General features: G+C 41.5%; 2 protein-coding genes across 2 annotated transcripts in view; one reads left to right on the forward strand and one right to left on the reverse strand.

The window, feature by feature from the left end:
• Positions 1-564: 564 nt before the first annotated feature.
• Positions 565-8,078, reverse strand: crtap (cartilage associated protein). The gene is made up of 7 exons (XM_050034298.1): positions 7,457-8,078; positions 5,133-5,282; positions 4,442-4,613; positions 4,165-4,293; positions 3,914-4,059; positions 1,483-1,566; positions 565-955 (listed from the first exon to the last, which is right to left on the reverse strand). Exons 1-7 carry the CDS (start codon positions 7,916-7,918, stop codon positions 878-880), a joined length of 1,221 nt encoding a protein of 406 aa, XP_049890255.1. The 5' UTR covers positions 7,919-8,078; the 3' UTR covers positions 565-877.
• Positions 8,079-8,915: 837 nt separating this feature from the next.
• Positions 8,916-19,538, forward strand: part of fkbp9 (FKBP prolyl isomerase 9) — a 14,706-nt gene continuing 4,083 nt past the window's right edge. The window contains exons 1-6 of the mRNA XM_050034297.1: positions 8,916-9,234; positions 11,259-11,404; positions 14,975-15,164; positions 15,257-15,402; positions 17,237-17,426; positions 18,399-18,544. Of these exons, the coding sequence (XP_049890254.1) occupies positions 9,032-9,234; positions 11,259-11,404; positions 14,975-15,164; positions 15,257-15,402; positions 17,237-17,426; positions 18,399-18,544 (1,021 nt within the window). The 5' untranslated portion in view covers positions 8,916-9,031. The remainder of the gene's footprint in view (positions 9,235-11,258; positions 11,405-14,974; positions 15,165-15,256; positions 15,403-17,236; positions 17,427-18,398; positions 18,545-19,538) is intronic.

Genomic DNA, 19,538 nt, shown 5'->3' on the forward strand with positions numbered 1-19,538 from the left:
TTTTGTCAGTGGAGTCTGGCTTTGAAGAGAGCATAGATAAATTTCACTTTTAGTTCACCTCCCCATCGGAAAGGGCTGTTTGTTCAGTAGTGTCGAGCATACGACTGCATAAATGAGACTTGGATTATACTGCACGAGTTGTGTGAGACTTTGTAAATGGATGTTTTGATACAGTTTTGCTGTATTCATCATGAATTTGCTCCATTTTTGGATTCTTCGTTCAGCGAGGAGGCAGGCAAGAAAAAAAGCTTTCCTCATGGATTCAATGTAACACAGGGTGAGCAACTGATAAACAAATGATTATTTTGGGGGGTGAATGATTCTTCTTCATCTTCTGTTACAGTAAATTTATCATTTTTGGGTTCTCGATGGTTAGTTGGACAGAAAAAGAAGACATGAACTTGGACTTTAGGGAACTGTGATGAGCATATTTCACCATAGACCAAACAAATTATATATTAGTTGAAAACATACTAGCAGATGCAGCCCTAGACAAAATGGGTGTTATTCACAAATGACCACATCAGCAAAACAATCAACTGTAGTATAACAAGGACACTGTAATGATTATTTGCCGATGTTAGGCAAGTTTTATTCTCCTTTCATTGTAAAAAATTACAGTATCTGACAGTATACATGATTCACAGTGGAGGAACGGATCCATTAAACAGTGAGTAAAAATATTTCTATCTCTGTTATCATCATTGTTTCTTAATCATTTAGACCACCGTGCTGTATGTCCATACCACTGAGCAGGATGTTCAGTGCACGAAATAGGAAATTAAAACATATGCAGGATGTGGATCTGCAGGTAACAACACAGTGACCAATCTTTTGCAAATCCCAATAAATACAAACTGGGGGTTGTTGTTTTGTTTCAGTCTTTCGGCGGAGACTCCAATTTGGGCATATCATCGTCGTCCAGGAACTCATCTATAAACTCCATCACCTCTCCCTGCAGACACACGTGAGGAAGAAAAAACAACAACTCAGGAGGGTCTGTTTGAAGTGCATTAGCATAAATCCTCCCACTTGCAGTACTATCTGTGATTTCTCATACCTGGCATTACTAAAGAGATTACCGTCAAGAGCTGAATGGTGTTTACCACATACAGCATGTAATCCTGGCTTATGTTGGGTTGCCCTGATGGCCACGGTCCTTGTGCTGCATCATAACAACTTAAAGAAATGCCAGTGTCATGCTGCCACCCCAAGGCTGTGTGCCATATTGCAGCTTGATAAACACAGGGCCCACATTGTACTGCAGGGCGTCATGTGACCTGACTGAAGAATCCAGGGTTTTTCCATAAGTTACACAAGGACAAATCCTAATCCAAACTCTGACTGCTTCCATGGGAGTCATGCAGATCTGTTTTTAAGAATAGACTGTAATGTTCCTATCACTTGACTATAGATGACCTCCTGCCTCGAAGCATCCTGTGATGCAGCAACCCACAGAAGTGTGTAAACAAAGGCACGCACCTCATCGTCGCTCAGAAGGCGCTGTCTGGCGAACTCCAACATCTGTAGCTGCATGGTGGTCTGATTGTAGTACCGCAGTGCCTCCTGTAGCACACACACAGGAGTACAGCAGGTGAAATGTGTGTTACAGTGAACCAAGAAGTGCTAAATCAATTTCACATGTAGTTAGTCTGGGGAACCTCAAAGGAAATATGCCTACATGCTTTTCATGCAGAGCTACATGTGAAGATTGATAGCACTCTCATGTCTGTCCTTTAAATATGAAGCAGTTTAACACAAGAGCCTGGAAACAGATAAACAGCTTCCCTTGTTCTGTCACAAAGTCTGCGCCTGGCCAGGAAACAGGCACACACACACAGCAACACCACAATTTGTTGTTTTCACGCTTCAGTTTTTGTACAGATTAAAAAACAAGATTTAACATGTTAATCAGTGAGCTTTCAAGGCTAATTTTTCTTTTTAATTCCCCTCAGACACAGCCAGATTAGCTGCTCTCCTCTGTTTCAAGTCTTTTTGTAAGGCTAAGCTAACAGGCTGCGGATAGTGGCTTTATATTTACTGTACAGACATGACAGTGGTGTCGATCTGCTCATCTAACTGACTAAAAGACTCTTTAGGTTACCTGTTAAACCCGTTTGAACACTTAAAGCAGTATTTGCTTGGCATGTCAGATACTACATTTTCTTGCCACCTCTAACTGTAGATGTAGTCTAACACTTGGCCTACATGTCTGGCAGTTAAATATAAGGCTACAGCCAGCAGCCAGTTCAGTAAGCTTAGCATAAGGACTGGAAACAATGGGAAACAGCTAACATGGCTCTGTCCAAATGTGGGTCATTCGTGTTATGCAGCAACATTTCAGCCTCAAAACTTCATGTTTTTTGTATTATATAACAAAAGCAACACATTTAACTGTCAAGAAAACATATTGATCTCAAGCACTAACATAATAATTGTAAGTGCCATTTATCAGTGAGACGTTTCTTTTACTGTTAAGTGGTATGACTTGTTATCACACAGAGAGAAATATGTTTTATTGTAATGTTGAAGTGGTTGATAAATGTGCAAGGTTACTTAATTCCTGTATATTTGATCTCTGTGAATCTTTATATTGGTCCTGTGCGGCTACCGTACAAATGTGATGAACAGGAAATAAAGCCTTATTGTGAAATGTTCAGCTTGAGAAAATAAATGAGATCGGCGTAGCAACATAGTTGCTCTACCGTTAGGATGTTGCCGTTGCTGCCAAGCTGACTCAACGTGTAGAAGCCATCTCCTGCTGTCTCTAAGATGTGGTTATTTATAGAAGTGATTTAAGATGAAGACGGCTATGCAGACTAAAAATAGCCACTACAATACTCTTTATGGGTGGACTGGTTTATATGGGTCTATAGATGTAACAGGGTGGAAAATTTGAAGCGAAATTAGCCTTAGCTATGTGAGGGATCCAGATTTAGCTAGCTAACCCTCTACATATAAACAGAACTTTTAAAACTTTTAGTTGGAGTTAGTCGATCAAAAGGATTGACTAACTTTCTTTAAAATTTAGCCCAACAAGATTAAACTTTAAGAGTGTGACAAACAGATTAACTTCATGAAAAATTAACAAGAAGAAAAAAAGAAATGAATGAAAGTTTACTGAAGTTTACATACCTCATTTCCTGAAAATGGTCTCAATGTAATTGTTGTATTTTTTTTTAGTTTTGCTGCATTTTGGCCAAATTGTTTTTCTTTCTTTCTTTTTTTTGGCTGTTTGTTTTATCTCACTTACTGCTATTGCTATTATTGCCATTTTGTTTACTGTCATTGTTTACTTTAATCTGATCTTGTTAAGCACTTTGGGCTGAACCGGTGTACGAAATGTGCCATATAAATAAATCTATTATATATTTACTTATTTGGAGGTTGAGAAACTACAAAATAACAAGTTGGAAAATGACCTCAGGGACACAGTTAATTTTGAAAATGGTAAAAAAAAATCATAGAGAGTCTAACATGCCCCACAAAATAATAAAATAATATTTGGAATTTTTTTTTATTTTTTTTTTTTATAATTTTATGGTTTATAGTTCACGTAGAAGGTAAATACTTTGCACTAGAAACAATAAAATCGAGTATTTGCCAATAAGAAAGGTCAGCAGAGTAAAAGAACATATATCCTTATTCAGATATGTATTATCTGTGTTTATATGATAAAGACTAATCTATAATTTAAGCCATTTGTTATTAATATTTGAAAAATTTTATAGAAAATATGAGGACGTAATTCATGAGGACAGAAATGTTGCTGCATAACAGAGAGGCCCATGTAACAAAATCTGCCTGCCAGCCACCTGAAAGCTCTCTTAACATGTTGTATCTCATTTGTTTAATCTATAAACTAAAGACAGGGACTGCGTGAGTAAGAATTGTATTTGTTAAAATGTCTCACTGATCTGGGGAGGAAGTCCTCTTCTGTCAGATCCCACTGCTTTCTGTGAAACTTGTAGTAGGCCACGTTATTGTTCATGACTTCATCATTGGGGTCAAAGAGCACGTAGCTGGCTGCACATGGTACTGCGTTCTTCAGGTCCTTCACTAAAAACAACAACAACAAAAACACAGCATTTAAATTTAAACCTGGGATCCTCCTTTATTAAAGTCATAACACAGCGGACCTTAGGGAAACAACATGCTACTCACATTTGTAATAGGCAAACTGCAGGTAGTGGTACATGGTGGCCACAAACTTCTCGACGACGAAACCTCCTACGACAGGCGTCAGGTCACTTTCACAGGTCACTTTCCTGTTGAGGACTTCTATGTAGTGATCTGTAGAGGGAGGATTAAAGTAATATGGAAAAAAGAAGACAGATGCAAAACAGGTATTTAACAAAAGAGAAACGCAGTGATAGACGACCAGGTCAGCAAGAACAGAGTCAGAGCTGAAGTACTGCAGAGGAGACAGGTGTGAACTGACCAGCTATCGAGGGGTAGAAGTCTTTAAAGTCTTTGACGTCTCTGGGGCCCTCGGATGCTGCCAAACACTCGTCGTAGACCTTGAAGAAATCCCGCAGAGCCAGCTCCATGTCTGACACCGAGGTACGGAAGTTTTCTCCATTATACGCCCGCACTGCACGCACAAACAGCGTCTGCAGCGACACACAAACAAAGGAAATTATGTTCATTCTGGGCATGATTTCATTACTGGAGTGTTCCACATGGATGTCTTATTAAAGTCAGTGATATTTTTAATGATATAATTATATTTAATTGTCTGCATGGAGCGATGACAGGGACGAGTGTCTACACTGCGGACTCCTGAAGAGATACATGTTCATTTTGGTTCAGTCAAACTCTAAAATCATTGAGGTGTTTACTTCATAGTTAACGACTGTAACAAGTTCAGGTTTATTTGTCATTCCTACTGGGGCCATGACAGCTCTGTCAGGGACCATTGAAGGCCCCATTTTGGGAAGCATTGGTCTGAATGAATCACCCCATGATGTGGCGAGCTTGGCCGGTTCACCACAGGCTGCTACCACATCAGCTCACCCACAGAGCCAATAATAGAACGATTTTTATATGTGTGTGTGTGTTCACAAAGACTGCGGGTTTGGGTGTGACTCTTCACATGTATGCAGCCTGTGTGTGCACGTATATGTGTGTACCTCATAGGATTTAGTCTCCAGGTCTTTGAGGTGTTCATCAGCTCCGGGCAGACTCTTGTAGTAGGCCATGTTCCTCTGCATCATCTCATCATCTGGGTGTTTCAGCAGGAAGGTGTGGGCAGCAGACACTGCCTTGGCCACATTGTTGGACTGGGGGAAATAACACAAACACACATTGTTTTGCTGTGCTCATCAGTGGAGGAAATAATATAAATGAGATGCTAACACTAAACTGGAGTGGCGGTGGCTCAGGAGGTAAAGCAGCTGTCTAATGGGAAGGTCAGTGGCCCAAAGTGTTGGTTCTTCTGCGGTTCTTTGGTGTGGATTGAAGAGTGAACTTTGTTCTTTGGTGATTCTCTACTGGTACACTAAACTAAACTAAGCTGAGAAACCAATCGAGAACCCTTTAAGTCCGTGTGATGTTCTACAGAGGTTTCCTTACTGGTTCTTGAGGTTAGTTTAGTTTACTGGGGAAAGAATAAAAACACTACATTAAAACAGCCTACAAGATTTTTTCTGTAGGGAAAGTATAACTGCACTTAAAAACAGATATATTTCAAACTAAATGGGCACCTTTTATTTCATACCTTTTTAAATGATCTACTGGACTCTTTGACCTCCCATTTAGACACTTTAAGACATTCAAATATGGACCATCAAATGGTGGACGATCAAAAATGGACATTGAAATCTTGAAAAGATTCGCTACTCAAACAGTAACTCAAATGAAAAATTCCAAAAGGTTTGGGGCCCCTTTCTGAAGCACTTTCAGAGTTGCCAGTTAGTCTAATGATTTTGTGTTTGTTTCTTGGTCTTGGTGCTTTCTGTCAGTGTACACTCTGATAAAGTACACCATCATTCTGAACCTGCCTTTACATAGACATCCCTCCTCCTCTCTTTTAATATTGAGCCTGACTTTCAGCGCATCTGTCATTTAAAAAAAAAAATGTATTCAATTTTTTGCACTATTCAGGAGATGGAGGACCGTCCTACTGACGATATCCCGGCTGTTATTAGGGGTTTGGGTATGGGGTACGAGGATTGTGATTTGATGTCAAGTTTTGTTCCCCATCACACATATGCTTTAAGTTTAATACCTGCTGTGAACATGCTTTGTGCAGTCCTGTTCTTTTATGCATGGGCTGTGTCTGTGAACATAATGACTGCACTGTGAGACTCCATTTAACTAGTTGAAAATAAAAATAAGTTAAAAAATAAACAGTGTATTTCCACAGAATAACACATTAAAGCACTGGAACCTTTGTGCCTACATGTACACAAAACTACTTCAGGTTTGAAAATGTAGCATACTATGTTTCCCAGTGAGCATTTTAAAACTAATCACTCTTATTTAAAATAAAAGTGTCATTTAGAAGCACATTGACTCGTCCATGGTGTTATTTGACATCATTCAAGCACCCTCAAGTTCAGAAATTTACAAACAAAATAGGGCTATATGGTCTCTGATGGTTCTATAGCACTATTTGGCAAAGCTGCTGTATCCTTTAAAAGATGGGTGCCATATCGCACCAAAACAGGGTCTCCTATTATTTTTAGAGTGTCCACATGTTGACGTGTCCTTGAGCAAGACACTGAACACCAAATCCCATTGTTGTGGCTGCTGGTGTGTGAGTGTGTTTGAATGTTTATCTGAGGGGCAGGTGGTGCCTTGTATGGACGGCACCAGTGTGTGAATGTGTGCTAATGGGTGACGCAAAGCCCTCTAGGTGTTTTCTAGGACTAAAAAAGCACTATAGTCCATTTATCATTTACCAATGTGATACACTACAACTAAAAACCAATAAATTAATTATGAATAGCTATGAATCATAGACTGTATTTTAGATAATAAGAAATGAATGTTGTTGCTGTACAATAGGTCAATTGGCTTGTTAAAAGTATTCAGGTTTCTTTTATTTTGTCACCCCTCTGTATGAATGTTGCATGTGAATAAAACGTAATAACCTACATTTTAAACTAGTTCCCTTGTGGAGGAGATGGCCAGTGAAATGTCCTTATGTGTCTTTATTATTTTGCTTCTTCAAAGGGAGAACAAGAAAACTGAAGCACTGACAGGTAAAAGTTCAGCACCTCTTGCAGCACAGACCCCCCTGTGCATCCGTGGCACGTAGATGACGTCAGAACACGTTTCAGGAAAAAACGCAGTGACTTTAAATAGAAACTGTGGATGCACTGAAAACCATCACCTTATACTAGCATTGGATCGTCATAAGGTCAAACAGAAATTTAAACGCATACAAGTCCAGGGTTTGGAGACCTTTGACCCCCCATGGTGACCCCATATATTTCACATATTTGCTTACTTTGAAGTAGGCGAACTGTAGGTATCTGTATGGCTCTCTCTTCTCAAACTCATCTATGGTGTCCCGGCTGGGCATGGTCTGCCTAAAAGCGGGCAGCCCCTGTTTGCATCGCTTCAGGCACTGCGCCCTCTTCATGACGTTCCCAAAGGCCCGAAGCTCTGGAAACTCCGCAAACTTGTGCTCGTCGTCCAGCCGGACGGAGCTGCAGTTGAGGTTGCAGAAGGCCTCGCTGTCCCGGAGCAACCGGTACAGCCGCAGAGACACCTCCATGTACTCCACCGTCTCCTTCCACTTCTCTCCGGTGTACTGGTCCAGCGCGTATTTGTACGCGGACTCCAGGGGCATCAGCTCATTTCTGGGGAAACTCCTGAAGCTGTATTTTTCATACTGAGAGTTCACCACAGAGGTGGAAAGTACGATTAAAAGCGCCGAGAAGAGCTGGGAAGAAGTGGAGGGTGCCATTTTTGAGTTTGGGAGATGGGCTGGGATGATCCCGGAGTGGGTGCTTGGGACCGCCTCAAGTTCCACCACGTATCCGGACAAAAGCCTCCCCACCCCCGGGCGCAGGGCTGGAACAGCCGCTGCAGCGGGTGGGGGCTGCTGGAGCTGCTCCTCCCACTGAATCACACAAGTAAATCACTGCTGTTGCTCTGTCCTTTTACAGAGCAAGTAAAAACCTGACAGGCAGCAGAGCTCATAAACCATAAAATAACACCTGGGGGAGACTCATCCTGTATTTTAGGTAAAGAGCAAATGTATTTGCCCGTTATTTTATATTTCAGGACTAACAAAATATATTCCATGAAATACTGCTCTTTAAAGTTTAAACTTGTTTCCTCTCGGTCACCAATTAAACCCCTGGTGAAAGTGTCCCACCCCCTCCCACTGCCACGTAGAGACATTCCTGTGTGGTCTCCACAGGCCTGCACCCCAATAGCACAGCTCTCTATGTGGACACATCATCATGCAAAAGCAAACTTATGCGCATTGTCACACTTTGACAGCAATCCAGAGGTGTATCCAGATGTGTGCATTATTCTGATTTACACGGGTGCAGAGGGGGGGGGGGATGTGTTTGCAGCTGTGAGACCCCTACGTTACCACGTTGACACATCTCAGTGACTGCACTGCGCAAGAGCAATACGTGGTGCCCAAAACTATCCCATTCAATCCCAAAGTGCGTCAAGTCAGCCAAAAAGACGCAGGATGAGACAGGAAGTGTAGATTGTAATTTCAAAATAATAGCACAGTTTGCTGTCTGAGCTGGGTTTGTATCTGCTCTTGTCTCACACAGACATCTGATTAAATATTTTGCAGCAGTTTAAACCTGTGCATAATTGACAAAACATACTATTAAGGTCATCAGTCGACGTTTTGTCTTTAGAGTTCAACCGGAAGTTGTGCTGGTAAAAGCAGCTTGACATGTGATCATTCCTGCGCTGGGACCGGGGGCAGGACTTCTTATCCAAGTCTGAGTAGAGGAAATCAAAGTACCGGAGAACAGGGAGGCAGCACACACTCACATAGGCCGTACCTCAGTTATCTCCATCGTCTGAAGGTTTGTCAGCAGAGAAAATGAACCAGTGTTTGCAGGGGATGCTGTTTCTGTCGGTTCTGGTGGCGTTCGCCGCCTGCAACGCTCCTCCGGTACCGTTAGACGACATCCTCATTGAGAAAACTTTCGTGCCAGAGGAGTGTGTGCGCGCAGTCAAAGTGGGGGATTATGTCAGGTATCACTACAACGGCGTGTTTCCGGACGGCAAGAAGTTCGACTCGAGGTGAGTATCATGCAAACAATGCTTTCATGATCACTTTTTTGAGTCTCAGTGTGCAGAGCAGACCGGGTTCACGGTGCGAACAGCGTGCGTGATGCGTAAAAGTGCGCGTTGAGTAGGTCGTCCCATTGAGCCACGCAGGCAGGCAGGCAGGCAGGCAGGCAGGATGACTGAGCTCTGGATCCATGTAAGCTACATGTAAGGGCTCCAAACCCTTCTCATGTCCACACTGATCACACAAAAGGCCTCGGTTTGACCAGATGGAGAATTTTCCTTTAGATTTATATGAGCCTGTTTGATAGCACAGGATCCATTGTAACCTGTGCATCAAAGACCCTCCACGACCTCTGAAGGTCCCTGGAGTCCACTTTGGGAACCACTGATCTGGTAGCAAGTAGTAACAATGTAGTACCCAGAGCCCCTAGAGCCCCAAGGGCCCCAAAAGCCCCAGATTCACTTTTTGGTCATTTAATTAATTGCACATTTGTTGAAGAATTTGATCTGTTAAAGTAGGCGGGCTCTGCAGTATGAGCTAATGCTGTGGCCTGGTCTTGCAGAGACATTGTACATATTCTTGAAGACAGATCTTACACATTTTAATCTGGTTGTGTGTACCTGTGTGATGCGTTGTAATCATGGGCGGATTTTGAGACAATGGGCCCCTGGGCACAGACATACAGAGGGCCCCACCACCTCTCCTACACAGGAGCAAGACATACAGACCTTGTTGCTGTTAAGCTTCTTTTTATTGTTGTTTTGCATTTCTTTCAAGTTGTTATGCATGTCTTTGTGATTTTGTGTCTTTATGTAGTCGCTTTGCCTCTCTTTGTAGGCTTTTTGTGTCTCTTTGTGGTCGTTTTGTGTCTCTTTGCTGTTACTTTGTGTCTCTGTGTGGTCGTTTTGCCTTTTTTTTCATAGTCACAGTCAGTCTCTTTGTGTCTCTTTGCTGTCACTTTGTGTCTCTTTGTAGTTGTTTTGCCCTTTTTTGTAGCCGTCGTCAGTCTCCTTGTGTCTCTTTGCAGGTGTTTTTTGTCTCTTTGTGGTCATTTTGTGTCTCTTTGTGGTCGTTTTGTGTCTTTTTGTAGTTGTTTTGCCCTTTTTTGTAGCTGTCGTCAGTCTCTTTGTGTCTCATTGTAGTTGTCTTTTGTCTCTTTGTAGTCATTTTGTGTCTCTGTGTGGTTGTTTTGCCTTTTTTCATAGTCACCATCAGTCTCTTTGGGTCTCTTTGTGGTTGTTTTGTGTCTCCTTGTAGTTGTTTTATGTCTCCTTGTGGTCATTTTGAGTCTCTGTGTGGTCGTTTTGCCTTTTTTTGTAGTCATCGTCAGTCTCTTTGTGTCTCTTTCCTGTCATTTTATGTCTCTGTGTGATTGTTTTTCCTTTTTTTTTGTAGCCTTGTGAGTCTCTTTGTGTCTCTTTGTGGTTGTTTTGTGTCTCTTTGTAGTCATTTTATGGTTCTTTGTGGTCATTTTGAGTCACTTCCTGGTCTGTAGATGTCTCTTCAAGTGATACTTTGCATGTGAGGGCCAGAGGGGGTCCCTGACACTCTGGGCCCCTGGGCCTGTGCCTGGTAGGCCCTCTCAGTAATCCATCCATAATCTTAAGCCATCACAGGCTTTAAAGATGATGAAATTTAGATCTCATGTCCTGAATAACTCAAGTTCAGGCACAAAATGACAGTGTAAAAATACAAGTATAACCTGCAAGAGACATCACAATAAGATTCTGGTGCATTTACTCTGAATGAATCTGAACCCTGACCGGCCAGTGTGACATATTGTGAAAGTTTGCCTAAGTGAGTTTCTCTGATTGAGTTGTTAAAGCAAGGTGAGTGATTTAATTGTTCCTCACAGGTTGTTTTTTCCACAACAAACAGTCATGTGTTCACTGGAACAAAACCTTTAGCTAGGGCTCGTAGTGTTTGTTTTAGGGTATGAGTACGTTTGTAGTTGGAGTAAACACTGAATGAATGTAATGCAGTCATTCCTGTCCTCACAGGTATTTAAAAGTAACGTTCTTCTGTGTTTCAGTTACGACCGTGGCAGCACCTACAACGTGTTTGTGGGCAAGAAGCAGCTGATCGAAGGGATGGACAAAGCTCTGGTGGGGATGTGTGTCAACGAGAGACGCCTGGTCAAGATCCCACCTCACCTCGCATACGGAAAAAAGGGATACGGTGTGTTTTAAACCTCCTGTCACTTGAGCACGTCCCTGTCCTGGCTGATTGTTCCAGGTCAGTCAGGACAGTATATAACATGTTCTCCACCAAGTTAGAGGACGGGCCGGTGTTCATTCCACTGGGGAGTCATTATAAATACACAGATGAGTGAGCACACAGTTGGCACAGCTCACTATAACAATGAGGGAATTTGGTCGGAGATTGGCAGGAGCATAAGGGACAGATATTAGGCTTTGCAGAAAGTGCTGCATTGTGTTGTACTAGAGTCGGCCGAAGCAGAGAGGAAGTGGGCTGCCCCCGAGCGTCCATGTTGAATGATGTCAGAGGGACATCACAAACCAGGAAGCTGCTTTGGATCAAGACTTTTCAGCTGTCGGTGACTGCGCCGCAGATGGTTGAGCATCAGCAGCAGGCTGTCAAACTTTCTAGAACTTGATCTGTGTAAAAACATAAATAAATCTGGGCCACTGTGGGCATCGTTGAGACTGTGTCATGCAGAAAATGTCTATATATATAAGGATGATCGCAGTGATGAGAGGAAGAATGTGGAGGCTCTGTTTACATGTAGAGACTGGTGCGTCAGTGTATGTATTAGTGTGTGCATGAAATAGTTAGATAATGGGAGACAGAGGGGGGCATGTGTGGACAGGTAGAAGCTGCAGCTGCATCCTCCACAACGAGGCTGTATCAGAAGGAACATCAGAGAGAGAGAAAACAGAGAGGTGAGGTTTAGGAATAGTCAGAGAGAGATTTAAACCAGAAAGAGGCCTGCCAGCTCATTACTAGTAAAGATGTAACGGCTGCCACCCACACAGTCCTTGCACCCCTCCTGCACCTAACTCCCATTTACCTTCCCCTTCACCCTCTTGTCCATGTTTCCTGTGCACTTGTTGAGTTAATAAAGGCTCAAAAGGCAGTGAGTCATGATAATGTTTAAAGCACAGCTGGTTGAGATGTTGCACTCACCAAAATAAATGTTGGCGAGTGGACGGACTGATCAGTTACTGCTGTTCAGGCTGTAGCTGAGGGCACCAGGGTCATGTCCTGTTTTTGGGACTGGGGGGGGGTTAATGAAATGAAGAGTAGTTTACTTTGCATGATTACACAGTTATTTTTAAGGCTGCATCTTTGTTTTCAGAAAAATACTTATTAATTAGTGACCAATCTTTGCATCTCTGCTTTTAACATGATATATTGTAGACTGCCCCAAAAATGACTGAAGAAAAAAAAAAAGTCTTGTCATATCCAATTCTATGATAAATCATATATTTAGTCAGTCTGATGAGCATTTCTCACATAAACTACCCTCAAAAGATAATTTGCACATCACTCACCCCATGTTACTTTGAATTCATGGTGAACACTTGGTTTTTCTCATATGCCTCCACGGTGAACGAAGAATCCAAAAATGGAGAAAATTCCTGATGAATAGAAGTCATAGGAGTCCGCGTCTAACAACAGCAAACTATCTTAAGTCTATCTTTACGAACTCTCACACAAATTGTGCAGTGTAATCCAAGTTCCATTTATCCATCTGTATACTCAGTACCTCTTAAACACATGCATTTTCCCTAAAACTACTATTTAAAACACTTCTGCATAAACAGTCTCACGCATGGATGAGTAGTGCGTGTTTTAATTAGAAGCACTGAGCATTACACTGAAAAAATGAGACTTGGATTATACTGCACGAGTTGTGTGAGAGTTTGTAAACATGTGTTTTGATGTAATTTTGCTGTTGTTAAAACGCGGCTCTATGACTTCTATTCATCAAGAATTTTCTCTGTTTCGGATTCTTCATTCACTGTTTCATCACAGTTTTCTTCACACATTCAACGTAACACAAGGTGAGTAACTGATATAGGAGGGATTGTTTTGTGGGTGAAGTATTTAACCTATGTATATTATTTTCAGTGCCACTCTAAATAGTTGTACTTGTTCTGTACAGACTTAAAGGGATAGTGCACCCAAAAGTGAAAATTCAGCCATTATGCTGATGGAGGCTCAGGTGAAGTTTTAGAGTCCTCACACCACTTGCGGAGATCCAAGGGGAGAGGAGGTAGCAACACAACTCCACCTAATGGAGGCTTACGGCGCCTCAGATTCAAACATCCAAAAACACACAATTGAAACCACAAAATATTTCCATACTGCTCGTCTGTAGTGATCCAAGTGTCCAGCGAGGGGAGACCAGCGAAAACGTGAACACACATGAACGCGGTGCCCATGTCTCACTGTCTCGCACAAGCTCGCACACGTGAGCGCGGTGCACAGAGAGGCAGTTAGAGCTACAGGCTACAATGAGGTTAAAAACAACTTCTTATGTCGGGGCTTCAGGACACTTGGATCAGTACGGACGAGCAGTATGGAGATATTTTGTGGTTTCAATTATGTGTTTTGGGACGTTTGAATCTGGGGCGCCGTAAGCCTCCATTAGGTGGAGTTGTGTTGCTACTCTCCCCTTGGATCTCTGCAAGTGTTGTGAGGACTCTAAAACTTCACCTGAGCCTCCCTCGGCATGAGGGTGAGGGTGAATTTTCATTTTTGGGTGCACTATCCCTTTAAGACCAGATCGTTTGTTATATTGATATGGAAATAAGTTACTCCTTTTGCTATCCTTCGTGAGTTTAGAATAAGTCATTTAAACAACATTGTCTCTTCATTTTACATGTTTGCTGAAGACAGGGTGAATCACCGAAGTAGTCTTAGGGCTGCTGTGAAACTGCGCCTACTTAGGGCAGCAAAAAAGTTAATCATGGGTGCAACGGTACAATGGACAGCCAAGTGAGGACCAATACAACTGGGCTGGACAGCCACAAAAAAGGTTCACAGGCTGAGATGAATGCAAAAGAATTGTCAATTTATTAAGAACTTCCGTGCACAAAAAAGTTGCTCAAAGGGCAAAAAATAATAAAAAGTGAATAAAATCAGCAGCAAATCTTTTAGTCTTTCACTATCATCAGTGCTGACGATGATCAAGGACTGAAACGTTTGCTGCTGTTGTATTGGTGTGCGGATCTCTCCCCTGCTGTCCTTTCTTGATTAACTGAAAGAGAAATGATCATTTGGTGAGGTATTCCTTTAATAGTAATCTCAGGTAAAAGTCACACAAACTTTGCTGACCTTAGAAGTCTTCAGAAGTGAGTGCATAAGTGTTAATAAGTAATACGTAATAAGTATTAGTATTTTTATTTTAATTCAAAATAAAACACCCATATTTCAAAATGCCGTAGATCTCTGAACAGACGTAGGACCAGCACACAACATCTTGAGAAAATAAATCACTGATGTAAATTTGCTTTTTTGATGCAGCAGTTTAATGCACATTTTCCCAGCTATGTCACATCCAAAGCACTGACTCTCTTTTATCTAAATGTTTTTGGTTTTGGCTTCACCTACTTGCAAGGTTCACGGAGAAGAGTAGGCAGTAATGATCTTGAGATTTGATAACATGACTTCAGGTCATGTTATCAAGACCCAGTGTGAGAGTGATTAAACACGTGAGTGAGATCAGCGAGTCCTGTTTGCTGTTTGAAGTTGAATGACCTGCTTTCCTCTCTTCCTCAGGTGACATCATCCCCCCTGACTCCATCCTCCACTTTGATGTCCTGCTCCTTGACGTGTGGAACCCAGAGGATGGCGTCCAGATCAAAACCTACCACACCCCCCCCACCTGCTCCAGAAAAGTGGAGGTGTCTGACTACGTTCGCTACCACTATAACGGCACACTGCTGGACGGGACACTGTTTGATTCCAGGTTTGTTCTGTATATTAACCCCTCATTCACATTGAATACACTTACACATATACACTGTATATGTAACATCTCTCCTCCACCCTTTGCTGTAGCCACACCCGCATGCGTACCTATGACACATACGTTGGGATCGGGTGGCTGATCGCTGGTATGGATCAGGGCCTTCTGGGGATGTGTGTTGGAGAGAGACGCATCATCACTATGCCACCATCACTTGGATATGGAGAGAATGGAGACGGTGAGTACTTACAATTCCTTTACATTCATTTGTTTCCTTAAAGGCAGAGTTCATTGTCATTTAGTTCCATTATATTGGAGAGAAGGCAGACATCTCTACAGCCGATATCTCCAACACTCAGAAACTCACACCAGAAAAAGAGGAAATGTATGTATTTTTGATTTTTGTGTTCACTATCGTTCAAGTCTGATCACATTCCTGTAAGTGACCCTTAATGATAAGAGAATTGTAGTTACAATGGAAATCATCAGGTGCTGTAGTTGCACACTTGGCACATGAGGTGTCAGTACATCACACACATTTGCAGTGAAACTACACATCTCATCTTGTTGTAACCTCTCAGTGTCAGTCCTTCTTTTCCCAAAACACCAGCCCTGAGCAATGTCTTTGCAAACACTGCAACTTTTGAAGTCCTTTTAGTTTGGACTTTGACAAATTTGATTAATTTTGTCATCATTTTTTAGCCAAATACAGTTTAACTTATCTAAATTGAGTGACAGCTAGTTCAGTTCCTCAATTCCAATATCCTTATTGCTCACCAGACAGGAAACGCAGCAGAGAAATTAGGAAGTGGCTAACTGTTTCCCTGTGTTTCCAGTCATTGTGCTACGCTAAGCTAACTGCCTGCTAGTTGTTTGACATGTTTGCAGATCTAAGAGAGGCACTGGCCTTCTCACATACTCATTTATCTGTCTGACATCAAGGGAGTAAACCTATCTCACCAAATATTAAATTATTCCTTTACTTTTTGCCATGTTTACTTACAAGCACAGATAGGACCAAGTCATTTCTTTGCAAGTCACAAGTTAGTCTTTGCACTCAAATCCCAAGTCAAGTCAAGACTGACAAGTTTTGAGTCCTAAACAAGTCACAATGCACACTTTACCAAATGTAATGACTTTTAACAACAGACTAATAATAGTAGATTAAATTTCCATAAATCAGGAATGCTTTTAAAAATTATAATTGTTTGTTAAAACAAGTTCATTAAAAAGTGCGACTGAAGTTAATCGGAAAAAAGTAATGCTGACATTTCACTTTCAGAGCATGTAGCATTGCTAAAGCTGTAGTTGATGACTTTTATATAAAAAGAAAATTTTGTTATATTTTCTGAAACTGTCACTAAAATCACACAGATCACTAAAATTACAAAATCATACTCTTCTGCCTCGTCTGTTGCCTTGTAGCGCTTTTCGTGGCCTTACCACACATGAACGAAAACAACCAATCAGAGCCGAGGATTCTCGAAAGCAGCTGTGAATCATGTCAATCACTGCTGGTGAACTGCGGCCAAATTGTCAAACTAGGCAGCTCTGATCAAATATGAATCAAGATTCTGTTACTGCATTGCCTATTGCCCACCTCAGATTTGTTCAGACATATTTTAGTGTACTGTTTGGCAGTAAAACAAGAAAGTTTGTGACCCGGCCACCCTGTTGGGGACGGTTAAATGAGTACCATGTACTGCCCACCGGCCTGACCAACGTTCTCATTTTACAGCTAAACAGTACACTGAAATATGTGAAATATAATCACATCCAGTCTGACCAACATTTCTAACTTTTAAATTAGGCCTCCATTTAATGCCAGACATTTGTAACAATAAATATTGTCATGTTCATGTTACACTATCATTGTTTCTACTAAAAGTTTATTCTTGACCTTGTAAAAATAGTTTAACAAAATCATTTTAAATCCACTTTCCACCAACTTGGTTGTGGAATTGATCCTGGTCATGATTAGAAGAAGTATGAGGAATAATACTTCAGTACTTCCTCATCCCTGTACCTGCCTCCTTCCTTGTTTTCAACCTTTCTTCTTCCTCTCTCTCCAGGTAGCGACATCCCAGGACAGGCATCTCTTGTGTTTGATGTCGTACTTCTGGACCTCCACAACCCCAGAGATGGGATCACAGTGACCAATCAGGTGGTGCCCGAGCCCTGCACGAGGAAGACCGTCGCTGGAGACTTTGTACGCTACCACTACAACGGCAGCCTCCTTGATGGAACATTTTTTGATTCCAGGTATGTGTCAGAGTTAAATAAAGCTCATAGTAAATCTCATTAGAAACAGACATAAATGTTATTCCTCAAGTGGCCTCAGGGTGGCAGCATCGCCCTGTGTACTGAAGACATATTGAGCGAGGAATCGAAACTTAAACACCATTTCCTGTGCGCTTTAAAAAGTGTTGCATCCAGTAAAAAGTTGTTTAACTTCTCTTTTTTTTAGTGCTGCCACAACAGAGGATTGGTTCGTGTGTGGTAAATTTCTGGTCAACTGACAAGTGTTTTTATATCCGAGAAGATTGAAAACAAAGTCTAAAATTAAACTAGAAAAATTAATGTCTTAAAGTAAAGATTCTAGGCTGTAATATAAAGATCTTTTCCAGTACATGTAGAAAACAAAAAAGTGTTGCAAATATGTTTTATTTATTTCTGGTTATAGCTGTAGAAAATCTCTGTGAAGCTGACAGAGTTCTCTTTTTGAGGAACGATGCTTGAAACATCTGCTTTGACAATGAACAGCTCAGTAAGTTCTCATCATGTGCAGCCGTGCAGGTTAGACCATGTAGCTTTTGTTAAGAAATTCTATACAGACATCATGGACTTACGAAAAGCCACCATATTAGCTTCCTGTTGCACATCTCTACATGCAAATACTTATGCCAGGCATTTGAGGTTTTCTAAAATGTCACGGCACTGTATGTTTGCATCAGCGAAAACCACAAATGCATCCTCCAACTGCTTCCTGCAACTCATGCACAGTGGTTTTATTGGTAAGATGTTCTCGAAATCATTTCCCTTGATTAGACTTATTTTGTGTCCTATAGTCCACTCTTTTAGGCAGTCGTGTGTCATTAGGTTTTTCACTGCCTAAAGCCCTTTATGTGCGATCAAATAACAACTCACTTTATATTTAGTTCCCAGAATGACTGTGTTTTTGTTTTTCCATGGGTCGGTGTAAAAATACTTAAAATAATATTTTCTGTTCCACAGCTACTCTCGTAATCGCACCTATGACACCTATGTGGGACAAGGCTACGTGATTGCCGGCATGGATGAAGGTCTGATTGGAGTCTGTGTCGGAGAGAGGCGCACCGTCATCATCCCCCCACATCTCGGCTATGGAGAGGAGGGCACAGGTGTGTTTCAACATTTTTTTTAATTTTGAACACTAATGAAATAATACAATACATAGACCTACAATTAAGACAAAATGAAAACCACAAAATAAGAACAAACACATAAACAAAACAATAAAAGTGAGCAAGAGCAGTAGTCACAACCAGGCGAGTTCACAAAATGTGGTTTACATGCACTTACTCTGTTATCTGTCTGTTACCCTCATACTTAGTACTCTTAATGAGTTCCTCTTTTAGGTATATTGCTATTGGGGACCAGTCCCTCACAAACTTCCCAAGAGTACTTCCTAAAGATGTAGTTGGTAACTTCTATGAAAAAAATCATATTTGCTTAAACTGTCACTGGTGGCATGTATACTGTTACCTAAAATGGTGCCTTGACACATTTAACTTGACCTTGGGCCAACTAAACTTAGCCTAACTTGTCCATTCATAAGTAAGCCTTGCACTCCTGACGCCATTACATCTACAATGTCGGAACATGATCCCCAGGGGGTCTTGACCAAGTGTCCTCTGGTCAAATACACCACCACACATTTCTAGTGGATCATAAGTGATGATTGAGAGGGATTACTTTTGTATGCTAATACTTTGTTTATAATGAAAATCCTGCATAGTCTTACTATATAATGACGAAAACTCTGTCTGTGGGTGTGTGTGGGTGTGTCTGTTCCACGTTTTTCTCCTCACTGACTTGGTCAATCCATGTGAAATTTGGCACAGTGGTAGAGGGTCATGGGAGGATGCGAATGAAGCAATATTACATCAATTGGCCAAAGGGGGCGCTATAGCAACCAATTGAAATTGCAAGCTTTGAATGGGCATATGTCATGCCCCGTATGTCGTAGAGACATGAAACTTTGTACAGAGATGCCTCTCCTCATGAGAAACAAATTTGCCTAAGAACGCATAACTTCCGGTTATATAGATTTCCCGGCATTTTGAATTTTTTTGAAAAACACTTAAAATCGATCTCTTCCTAGGAAGTTTGACT

The sequence above is a fragment of the Epinephelus moara genome, chromosome 22 (genome assembly GCF_006386435.1).
Source record: "Epinephelus moara isolate mb chromosome 22, YSFRI_EMoa_1.0, whole genome shotgun sequence".
In the NCBI taxonomy this organism is placed as follows: Eukaryota; Metazoa; Chordata; class Actinopteri; order Perciformes; family Serranidae; genus Epinephelus; species Epinephelus moara.

What these genes read in the sequence shown, in the direction of transcription:
- crtap (XM_050034298.1), bottom strand. Translation starts at nt 7,918, where the DNA reads ATGGCACCCTCCACTTCTTCCCAGCTCTTCTCGGCGCTTTTAATCGTA. An exon ending in CTTCTACCCCTCGATAGCTG is followed by an intron (nt 4,294 to 4,441) that starts GTCAGTTCACAC and finishes CTCCCTCTACAG; the next exon opens with ATCACTACATAGAAGTCCTC. An exon ending in GCCTTCTGAGCGACGATGAG is followed by an intron (nt 956 to 1,482) that starts GTGCGTGCCTTT and finishes GTGTGTCTGCAG; the next exon opens with GGAGAGGTGATGGAGTTTAT.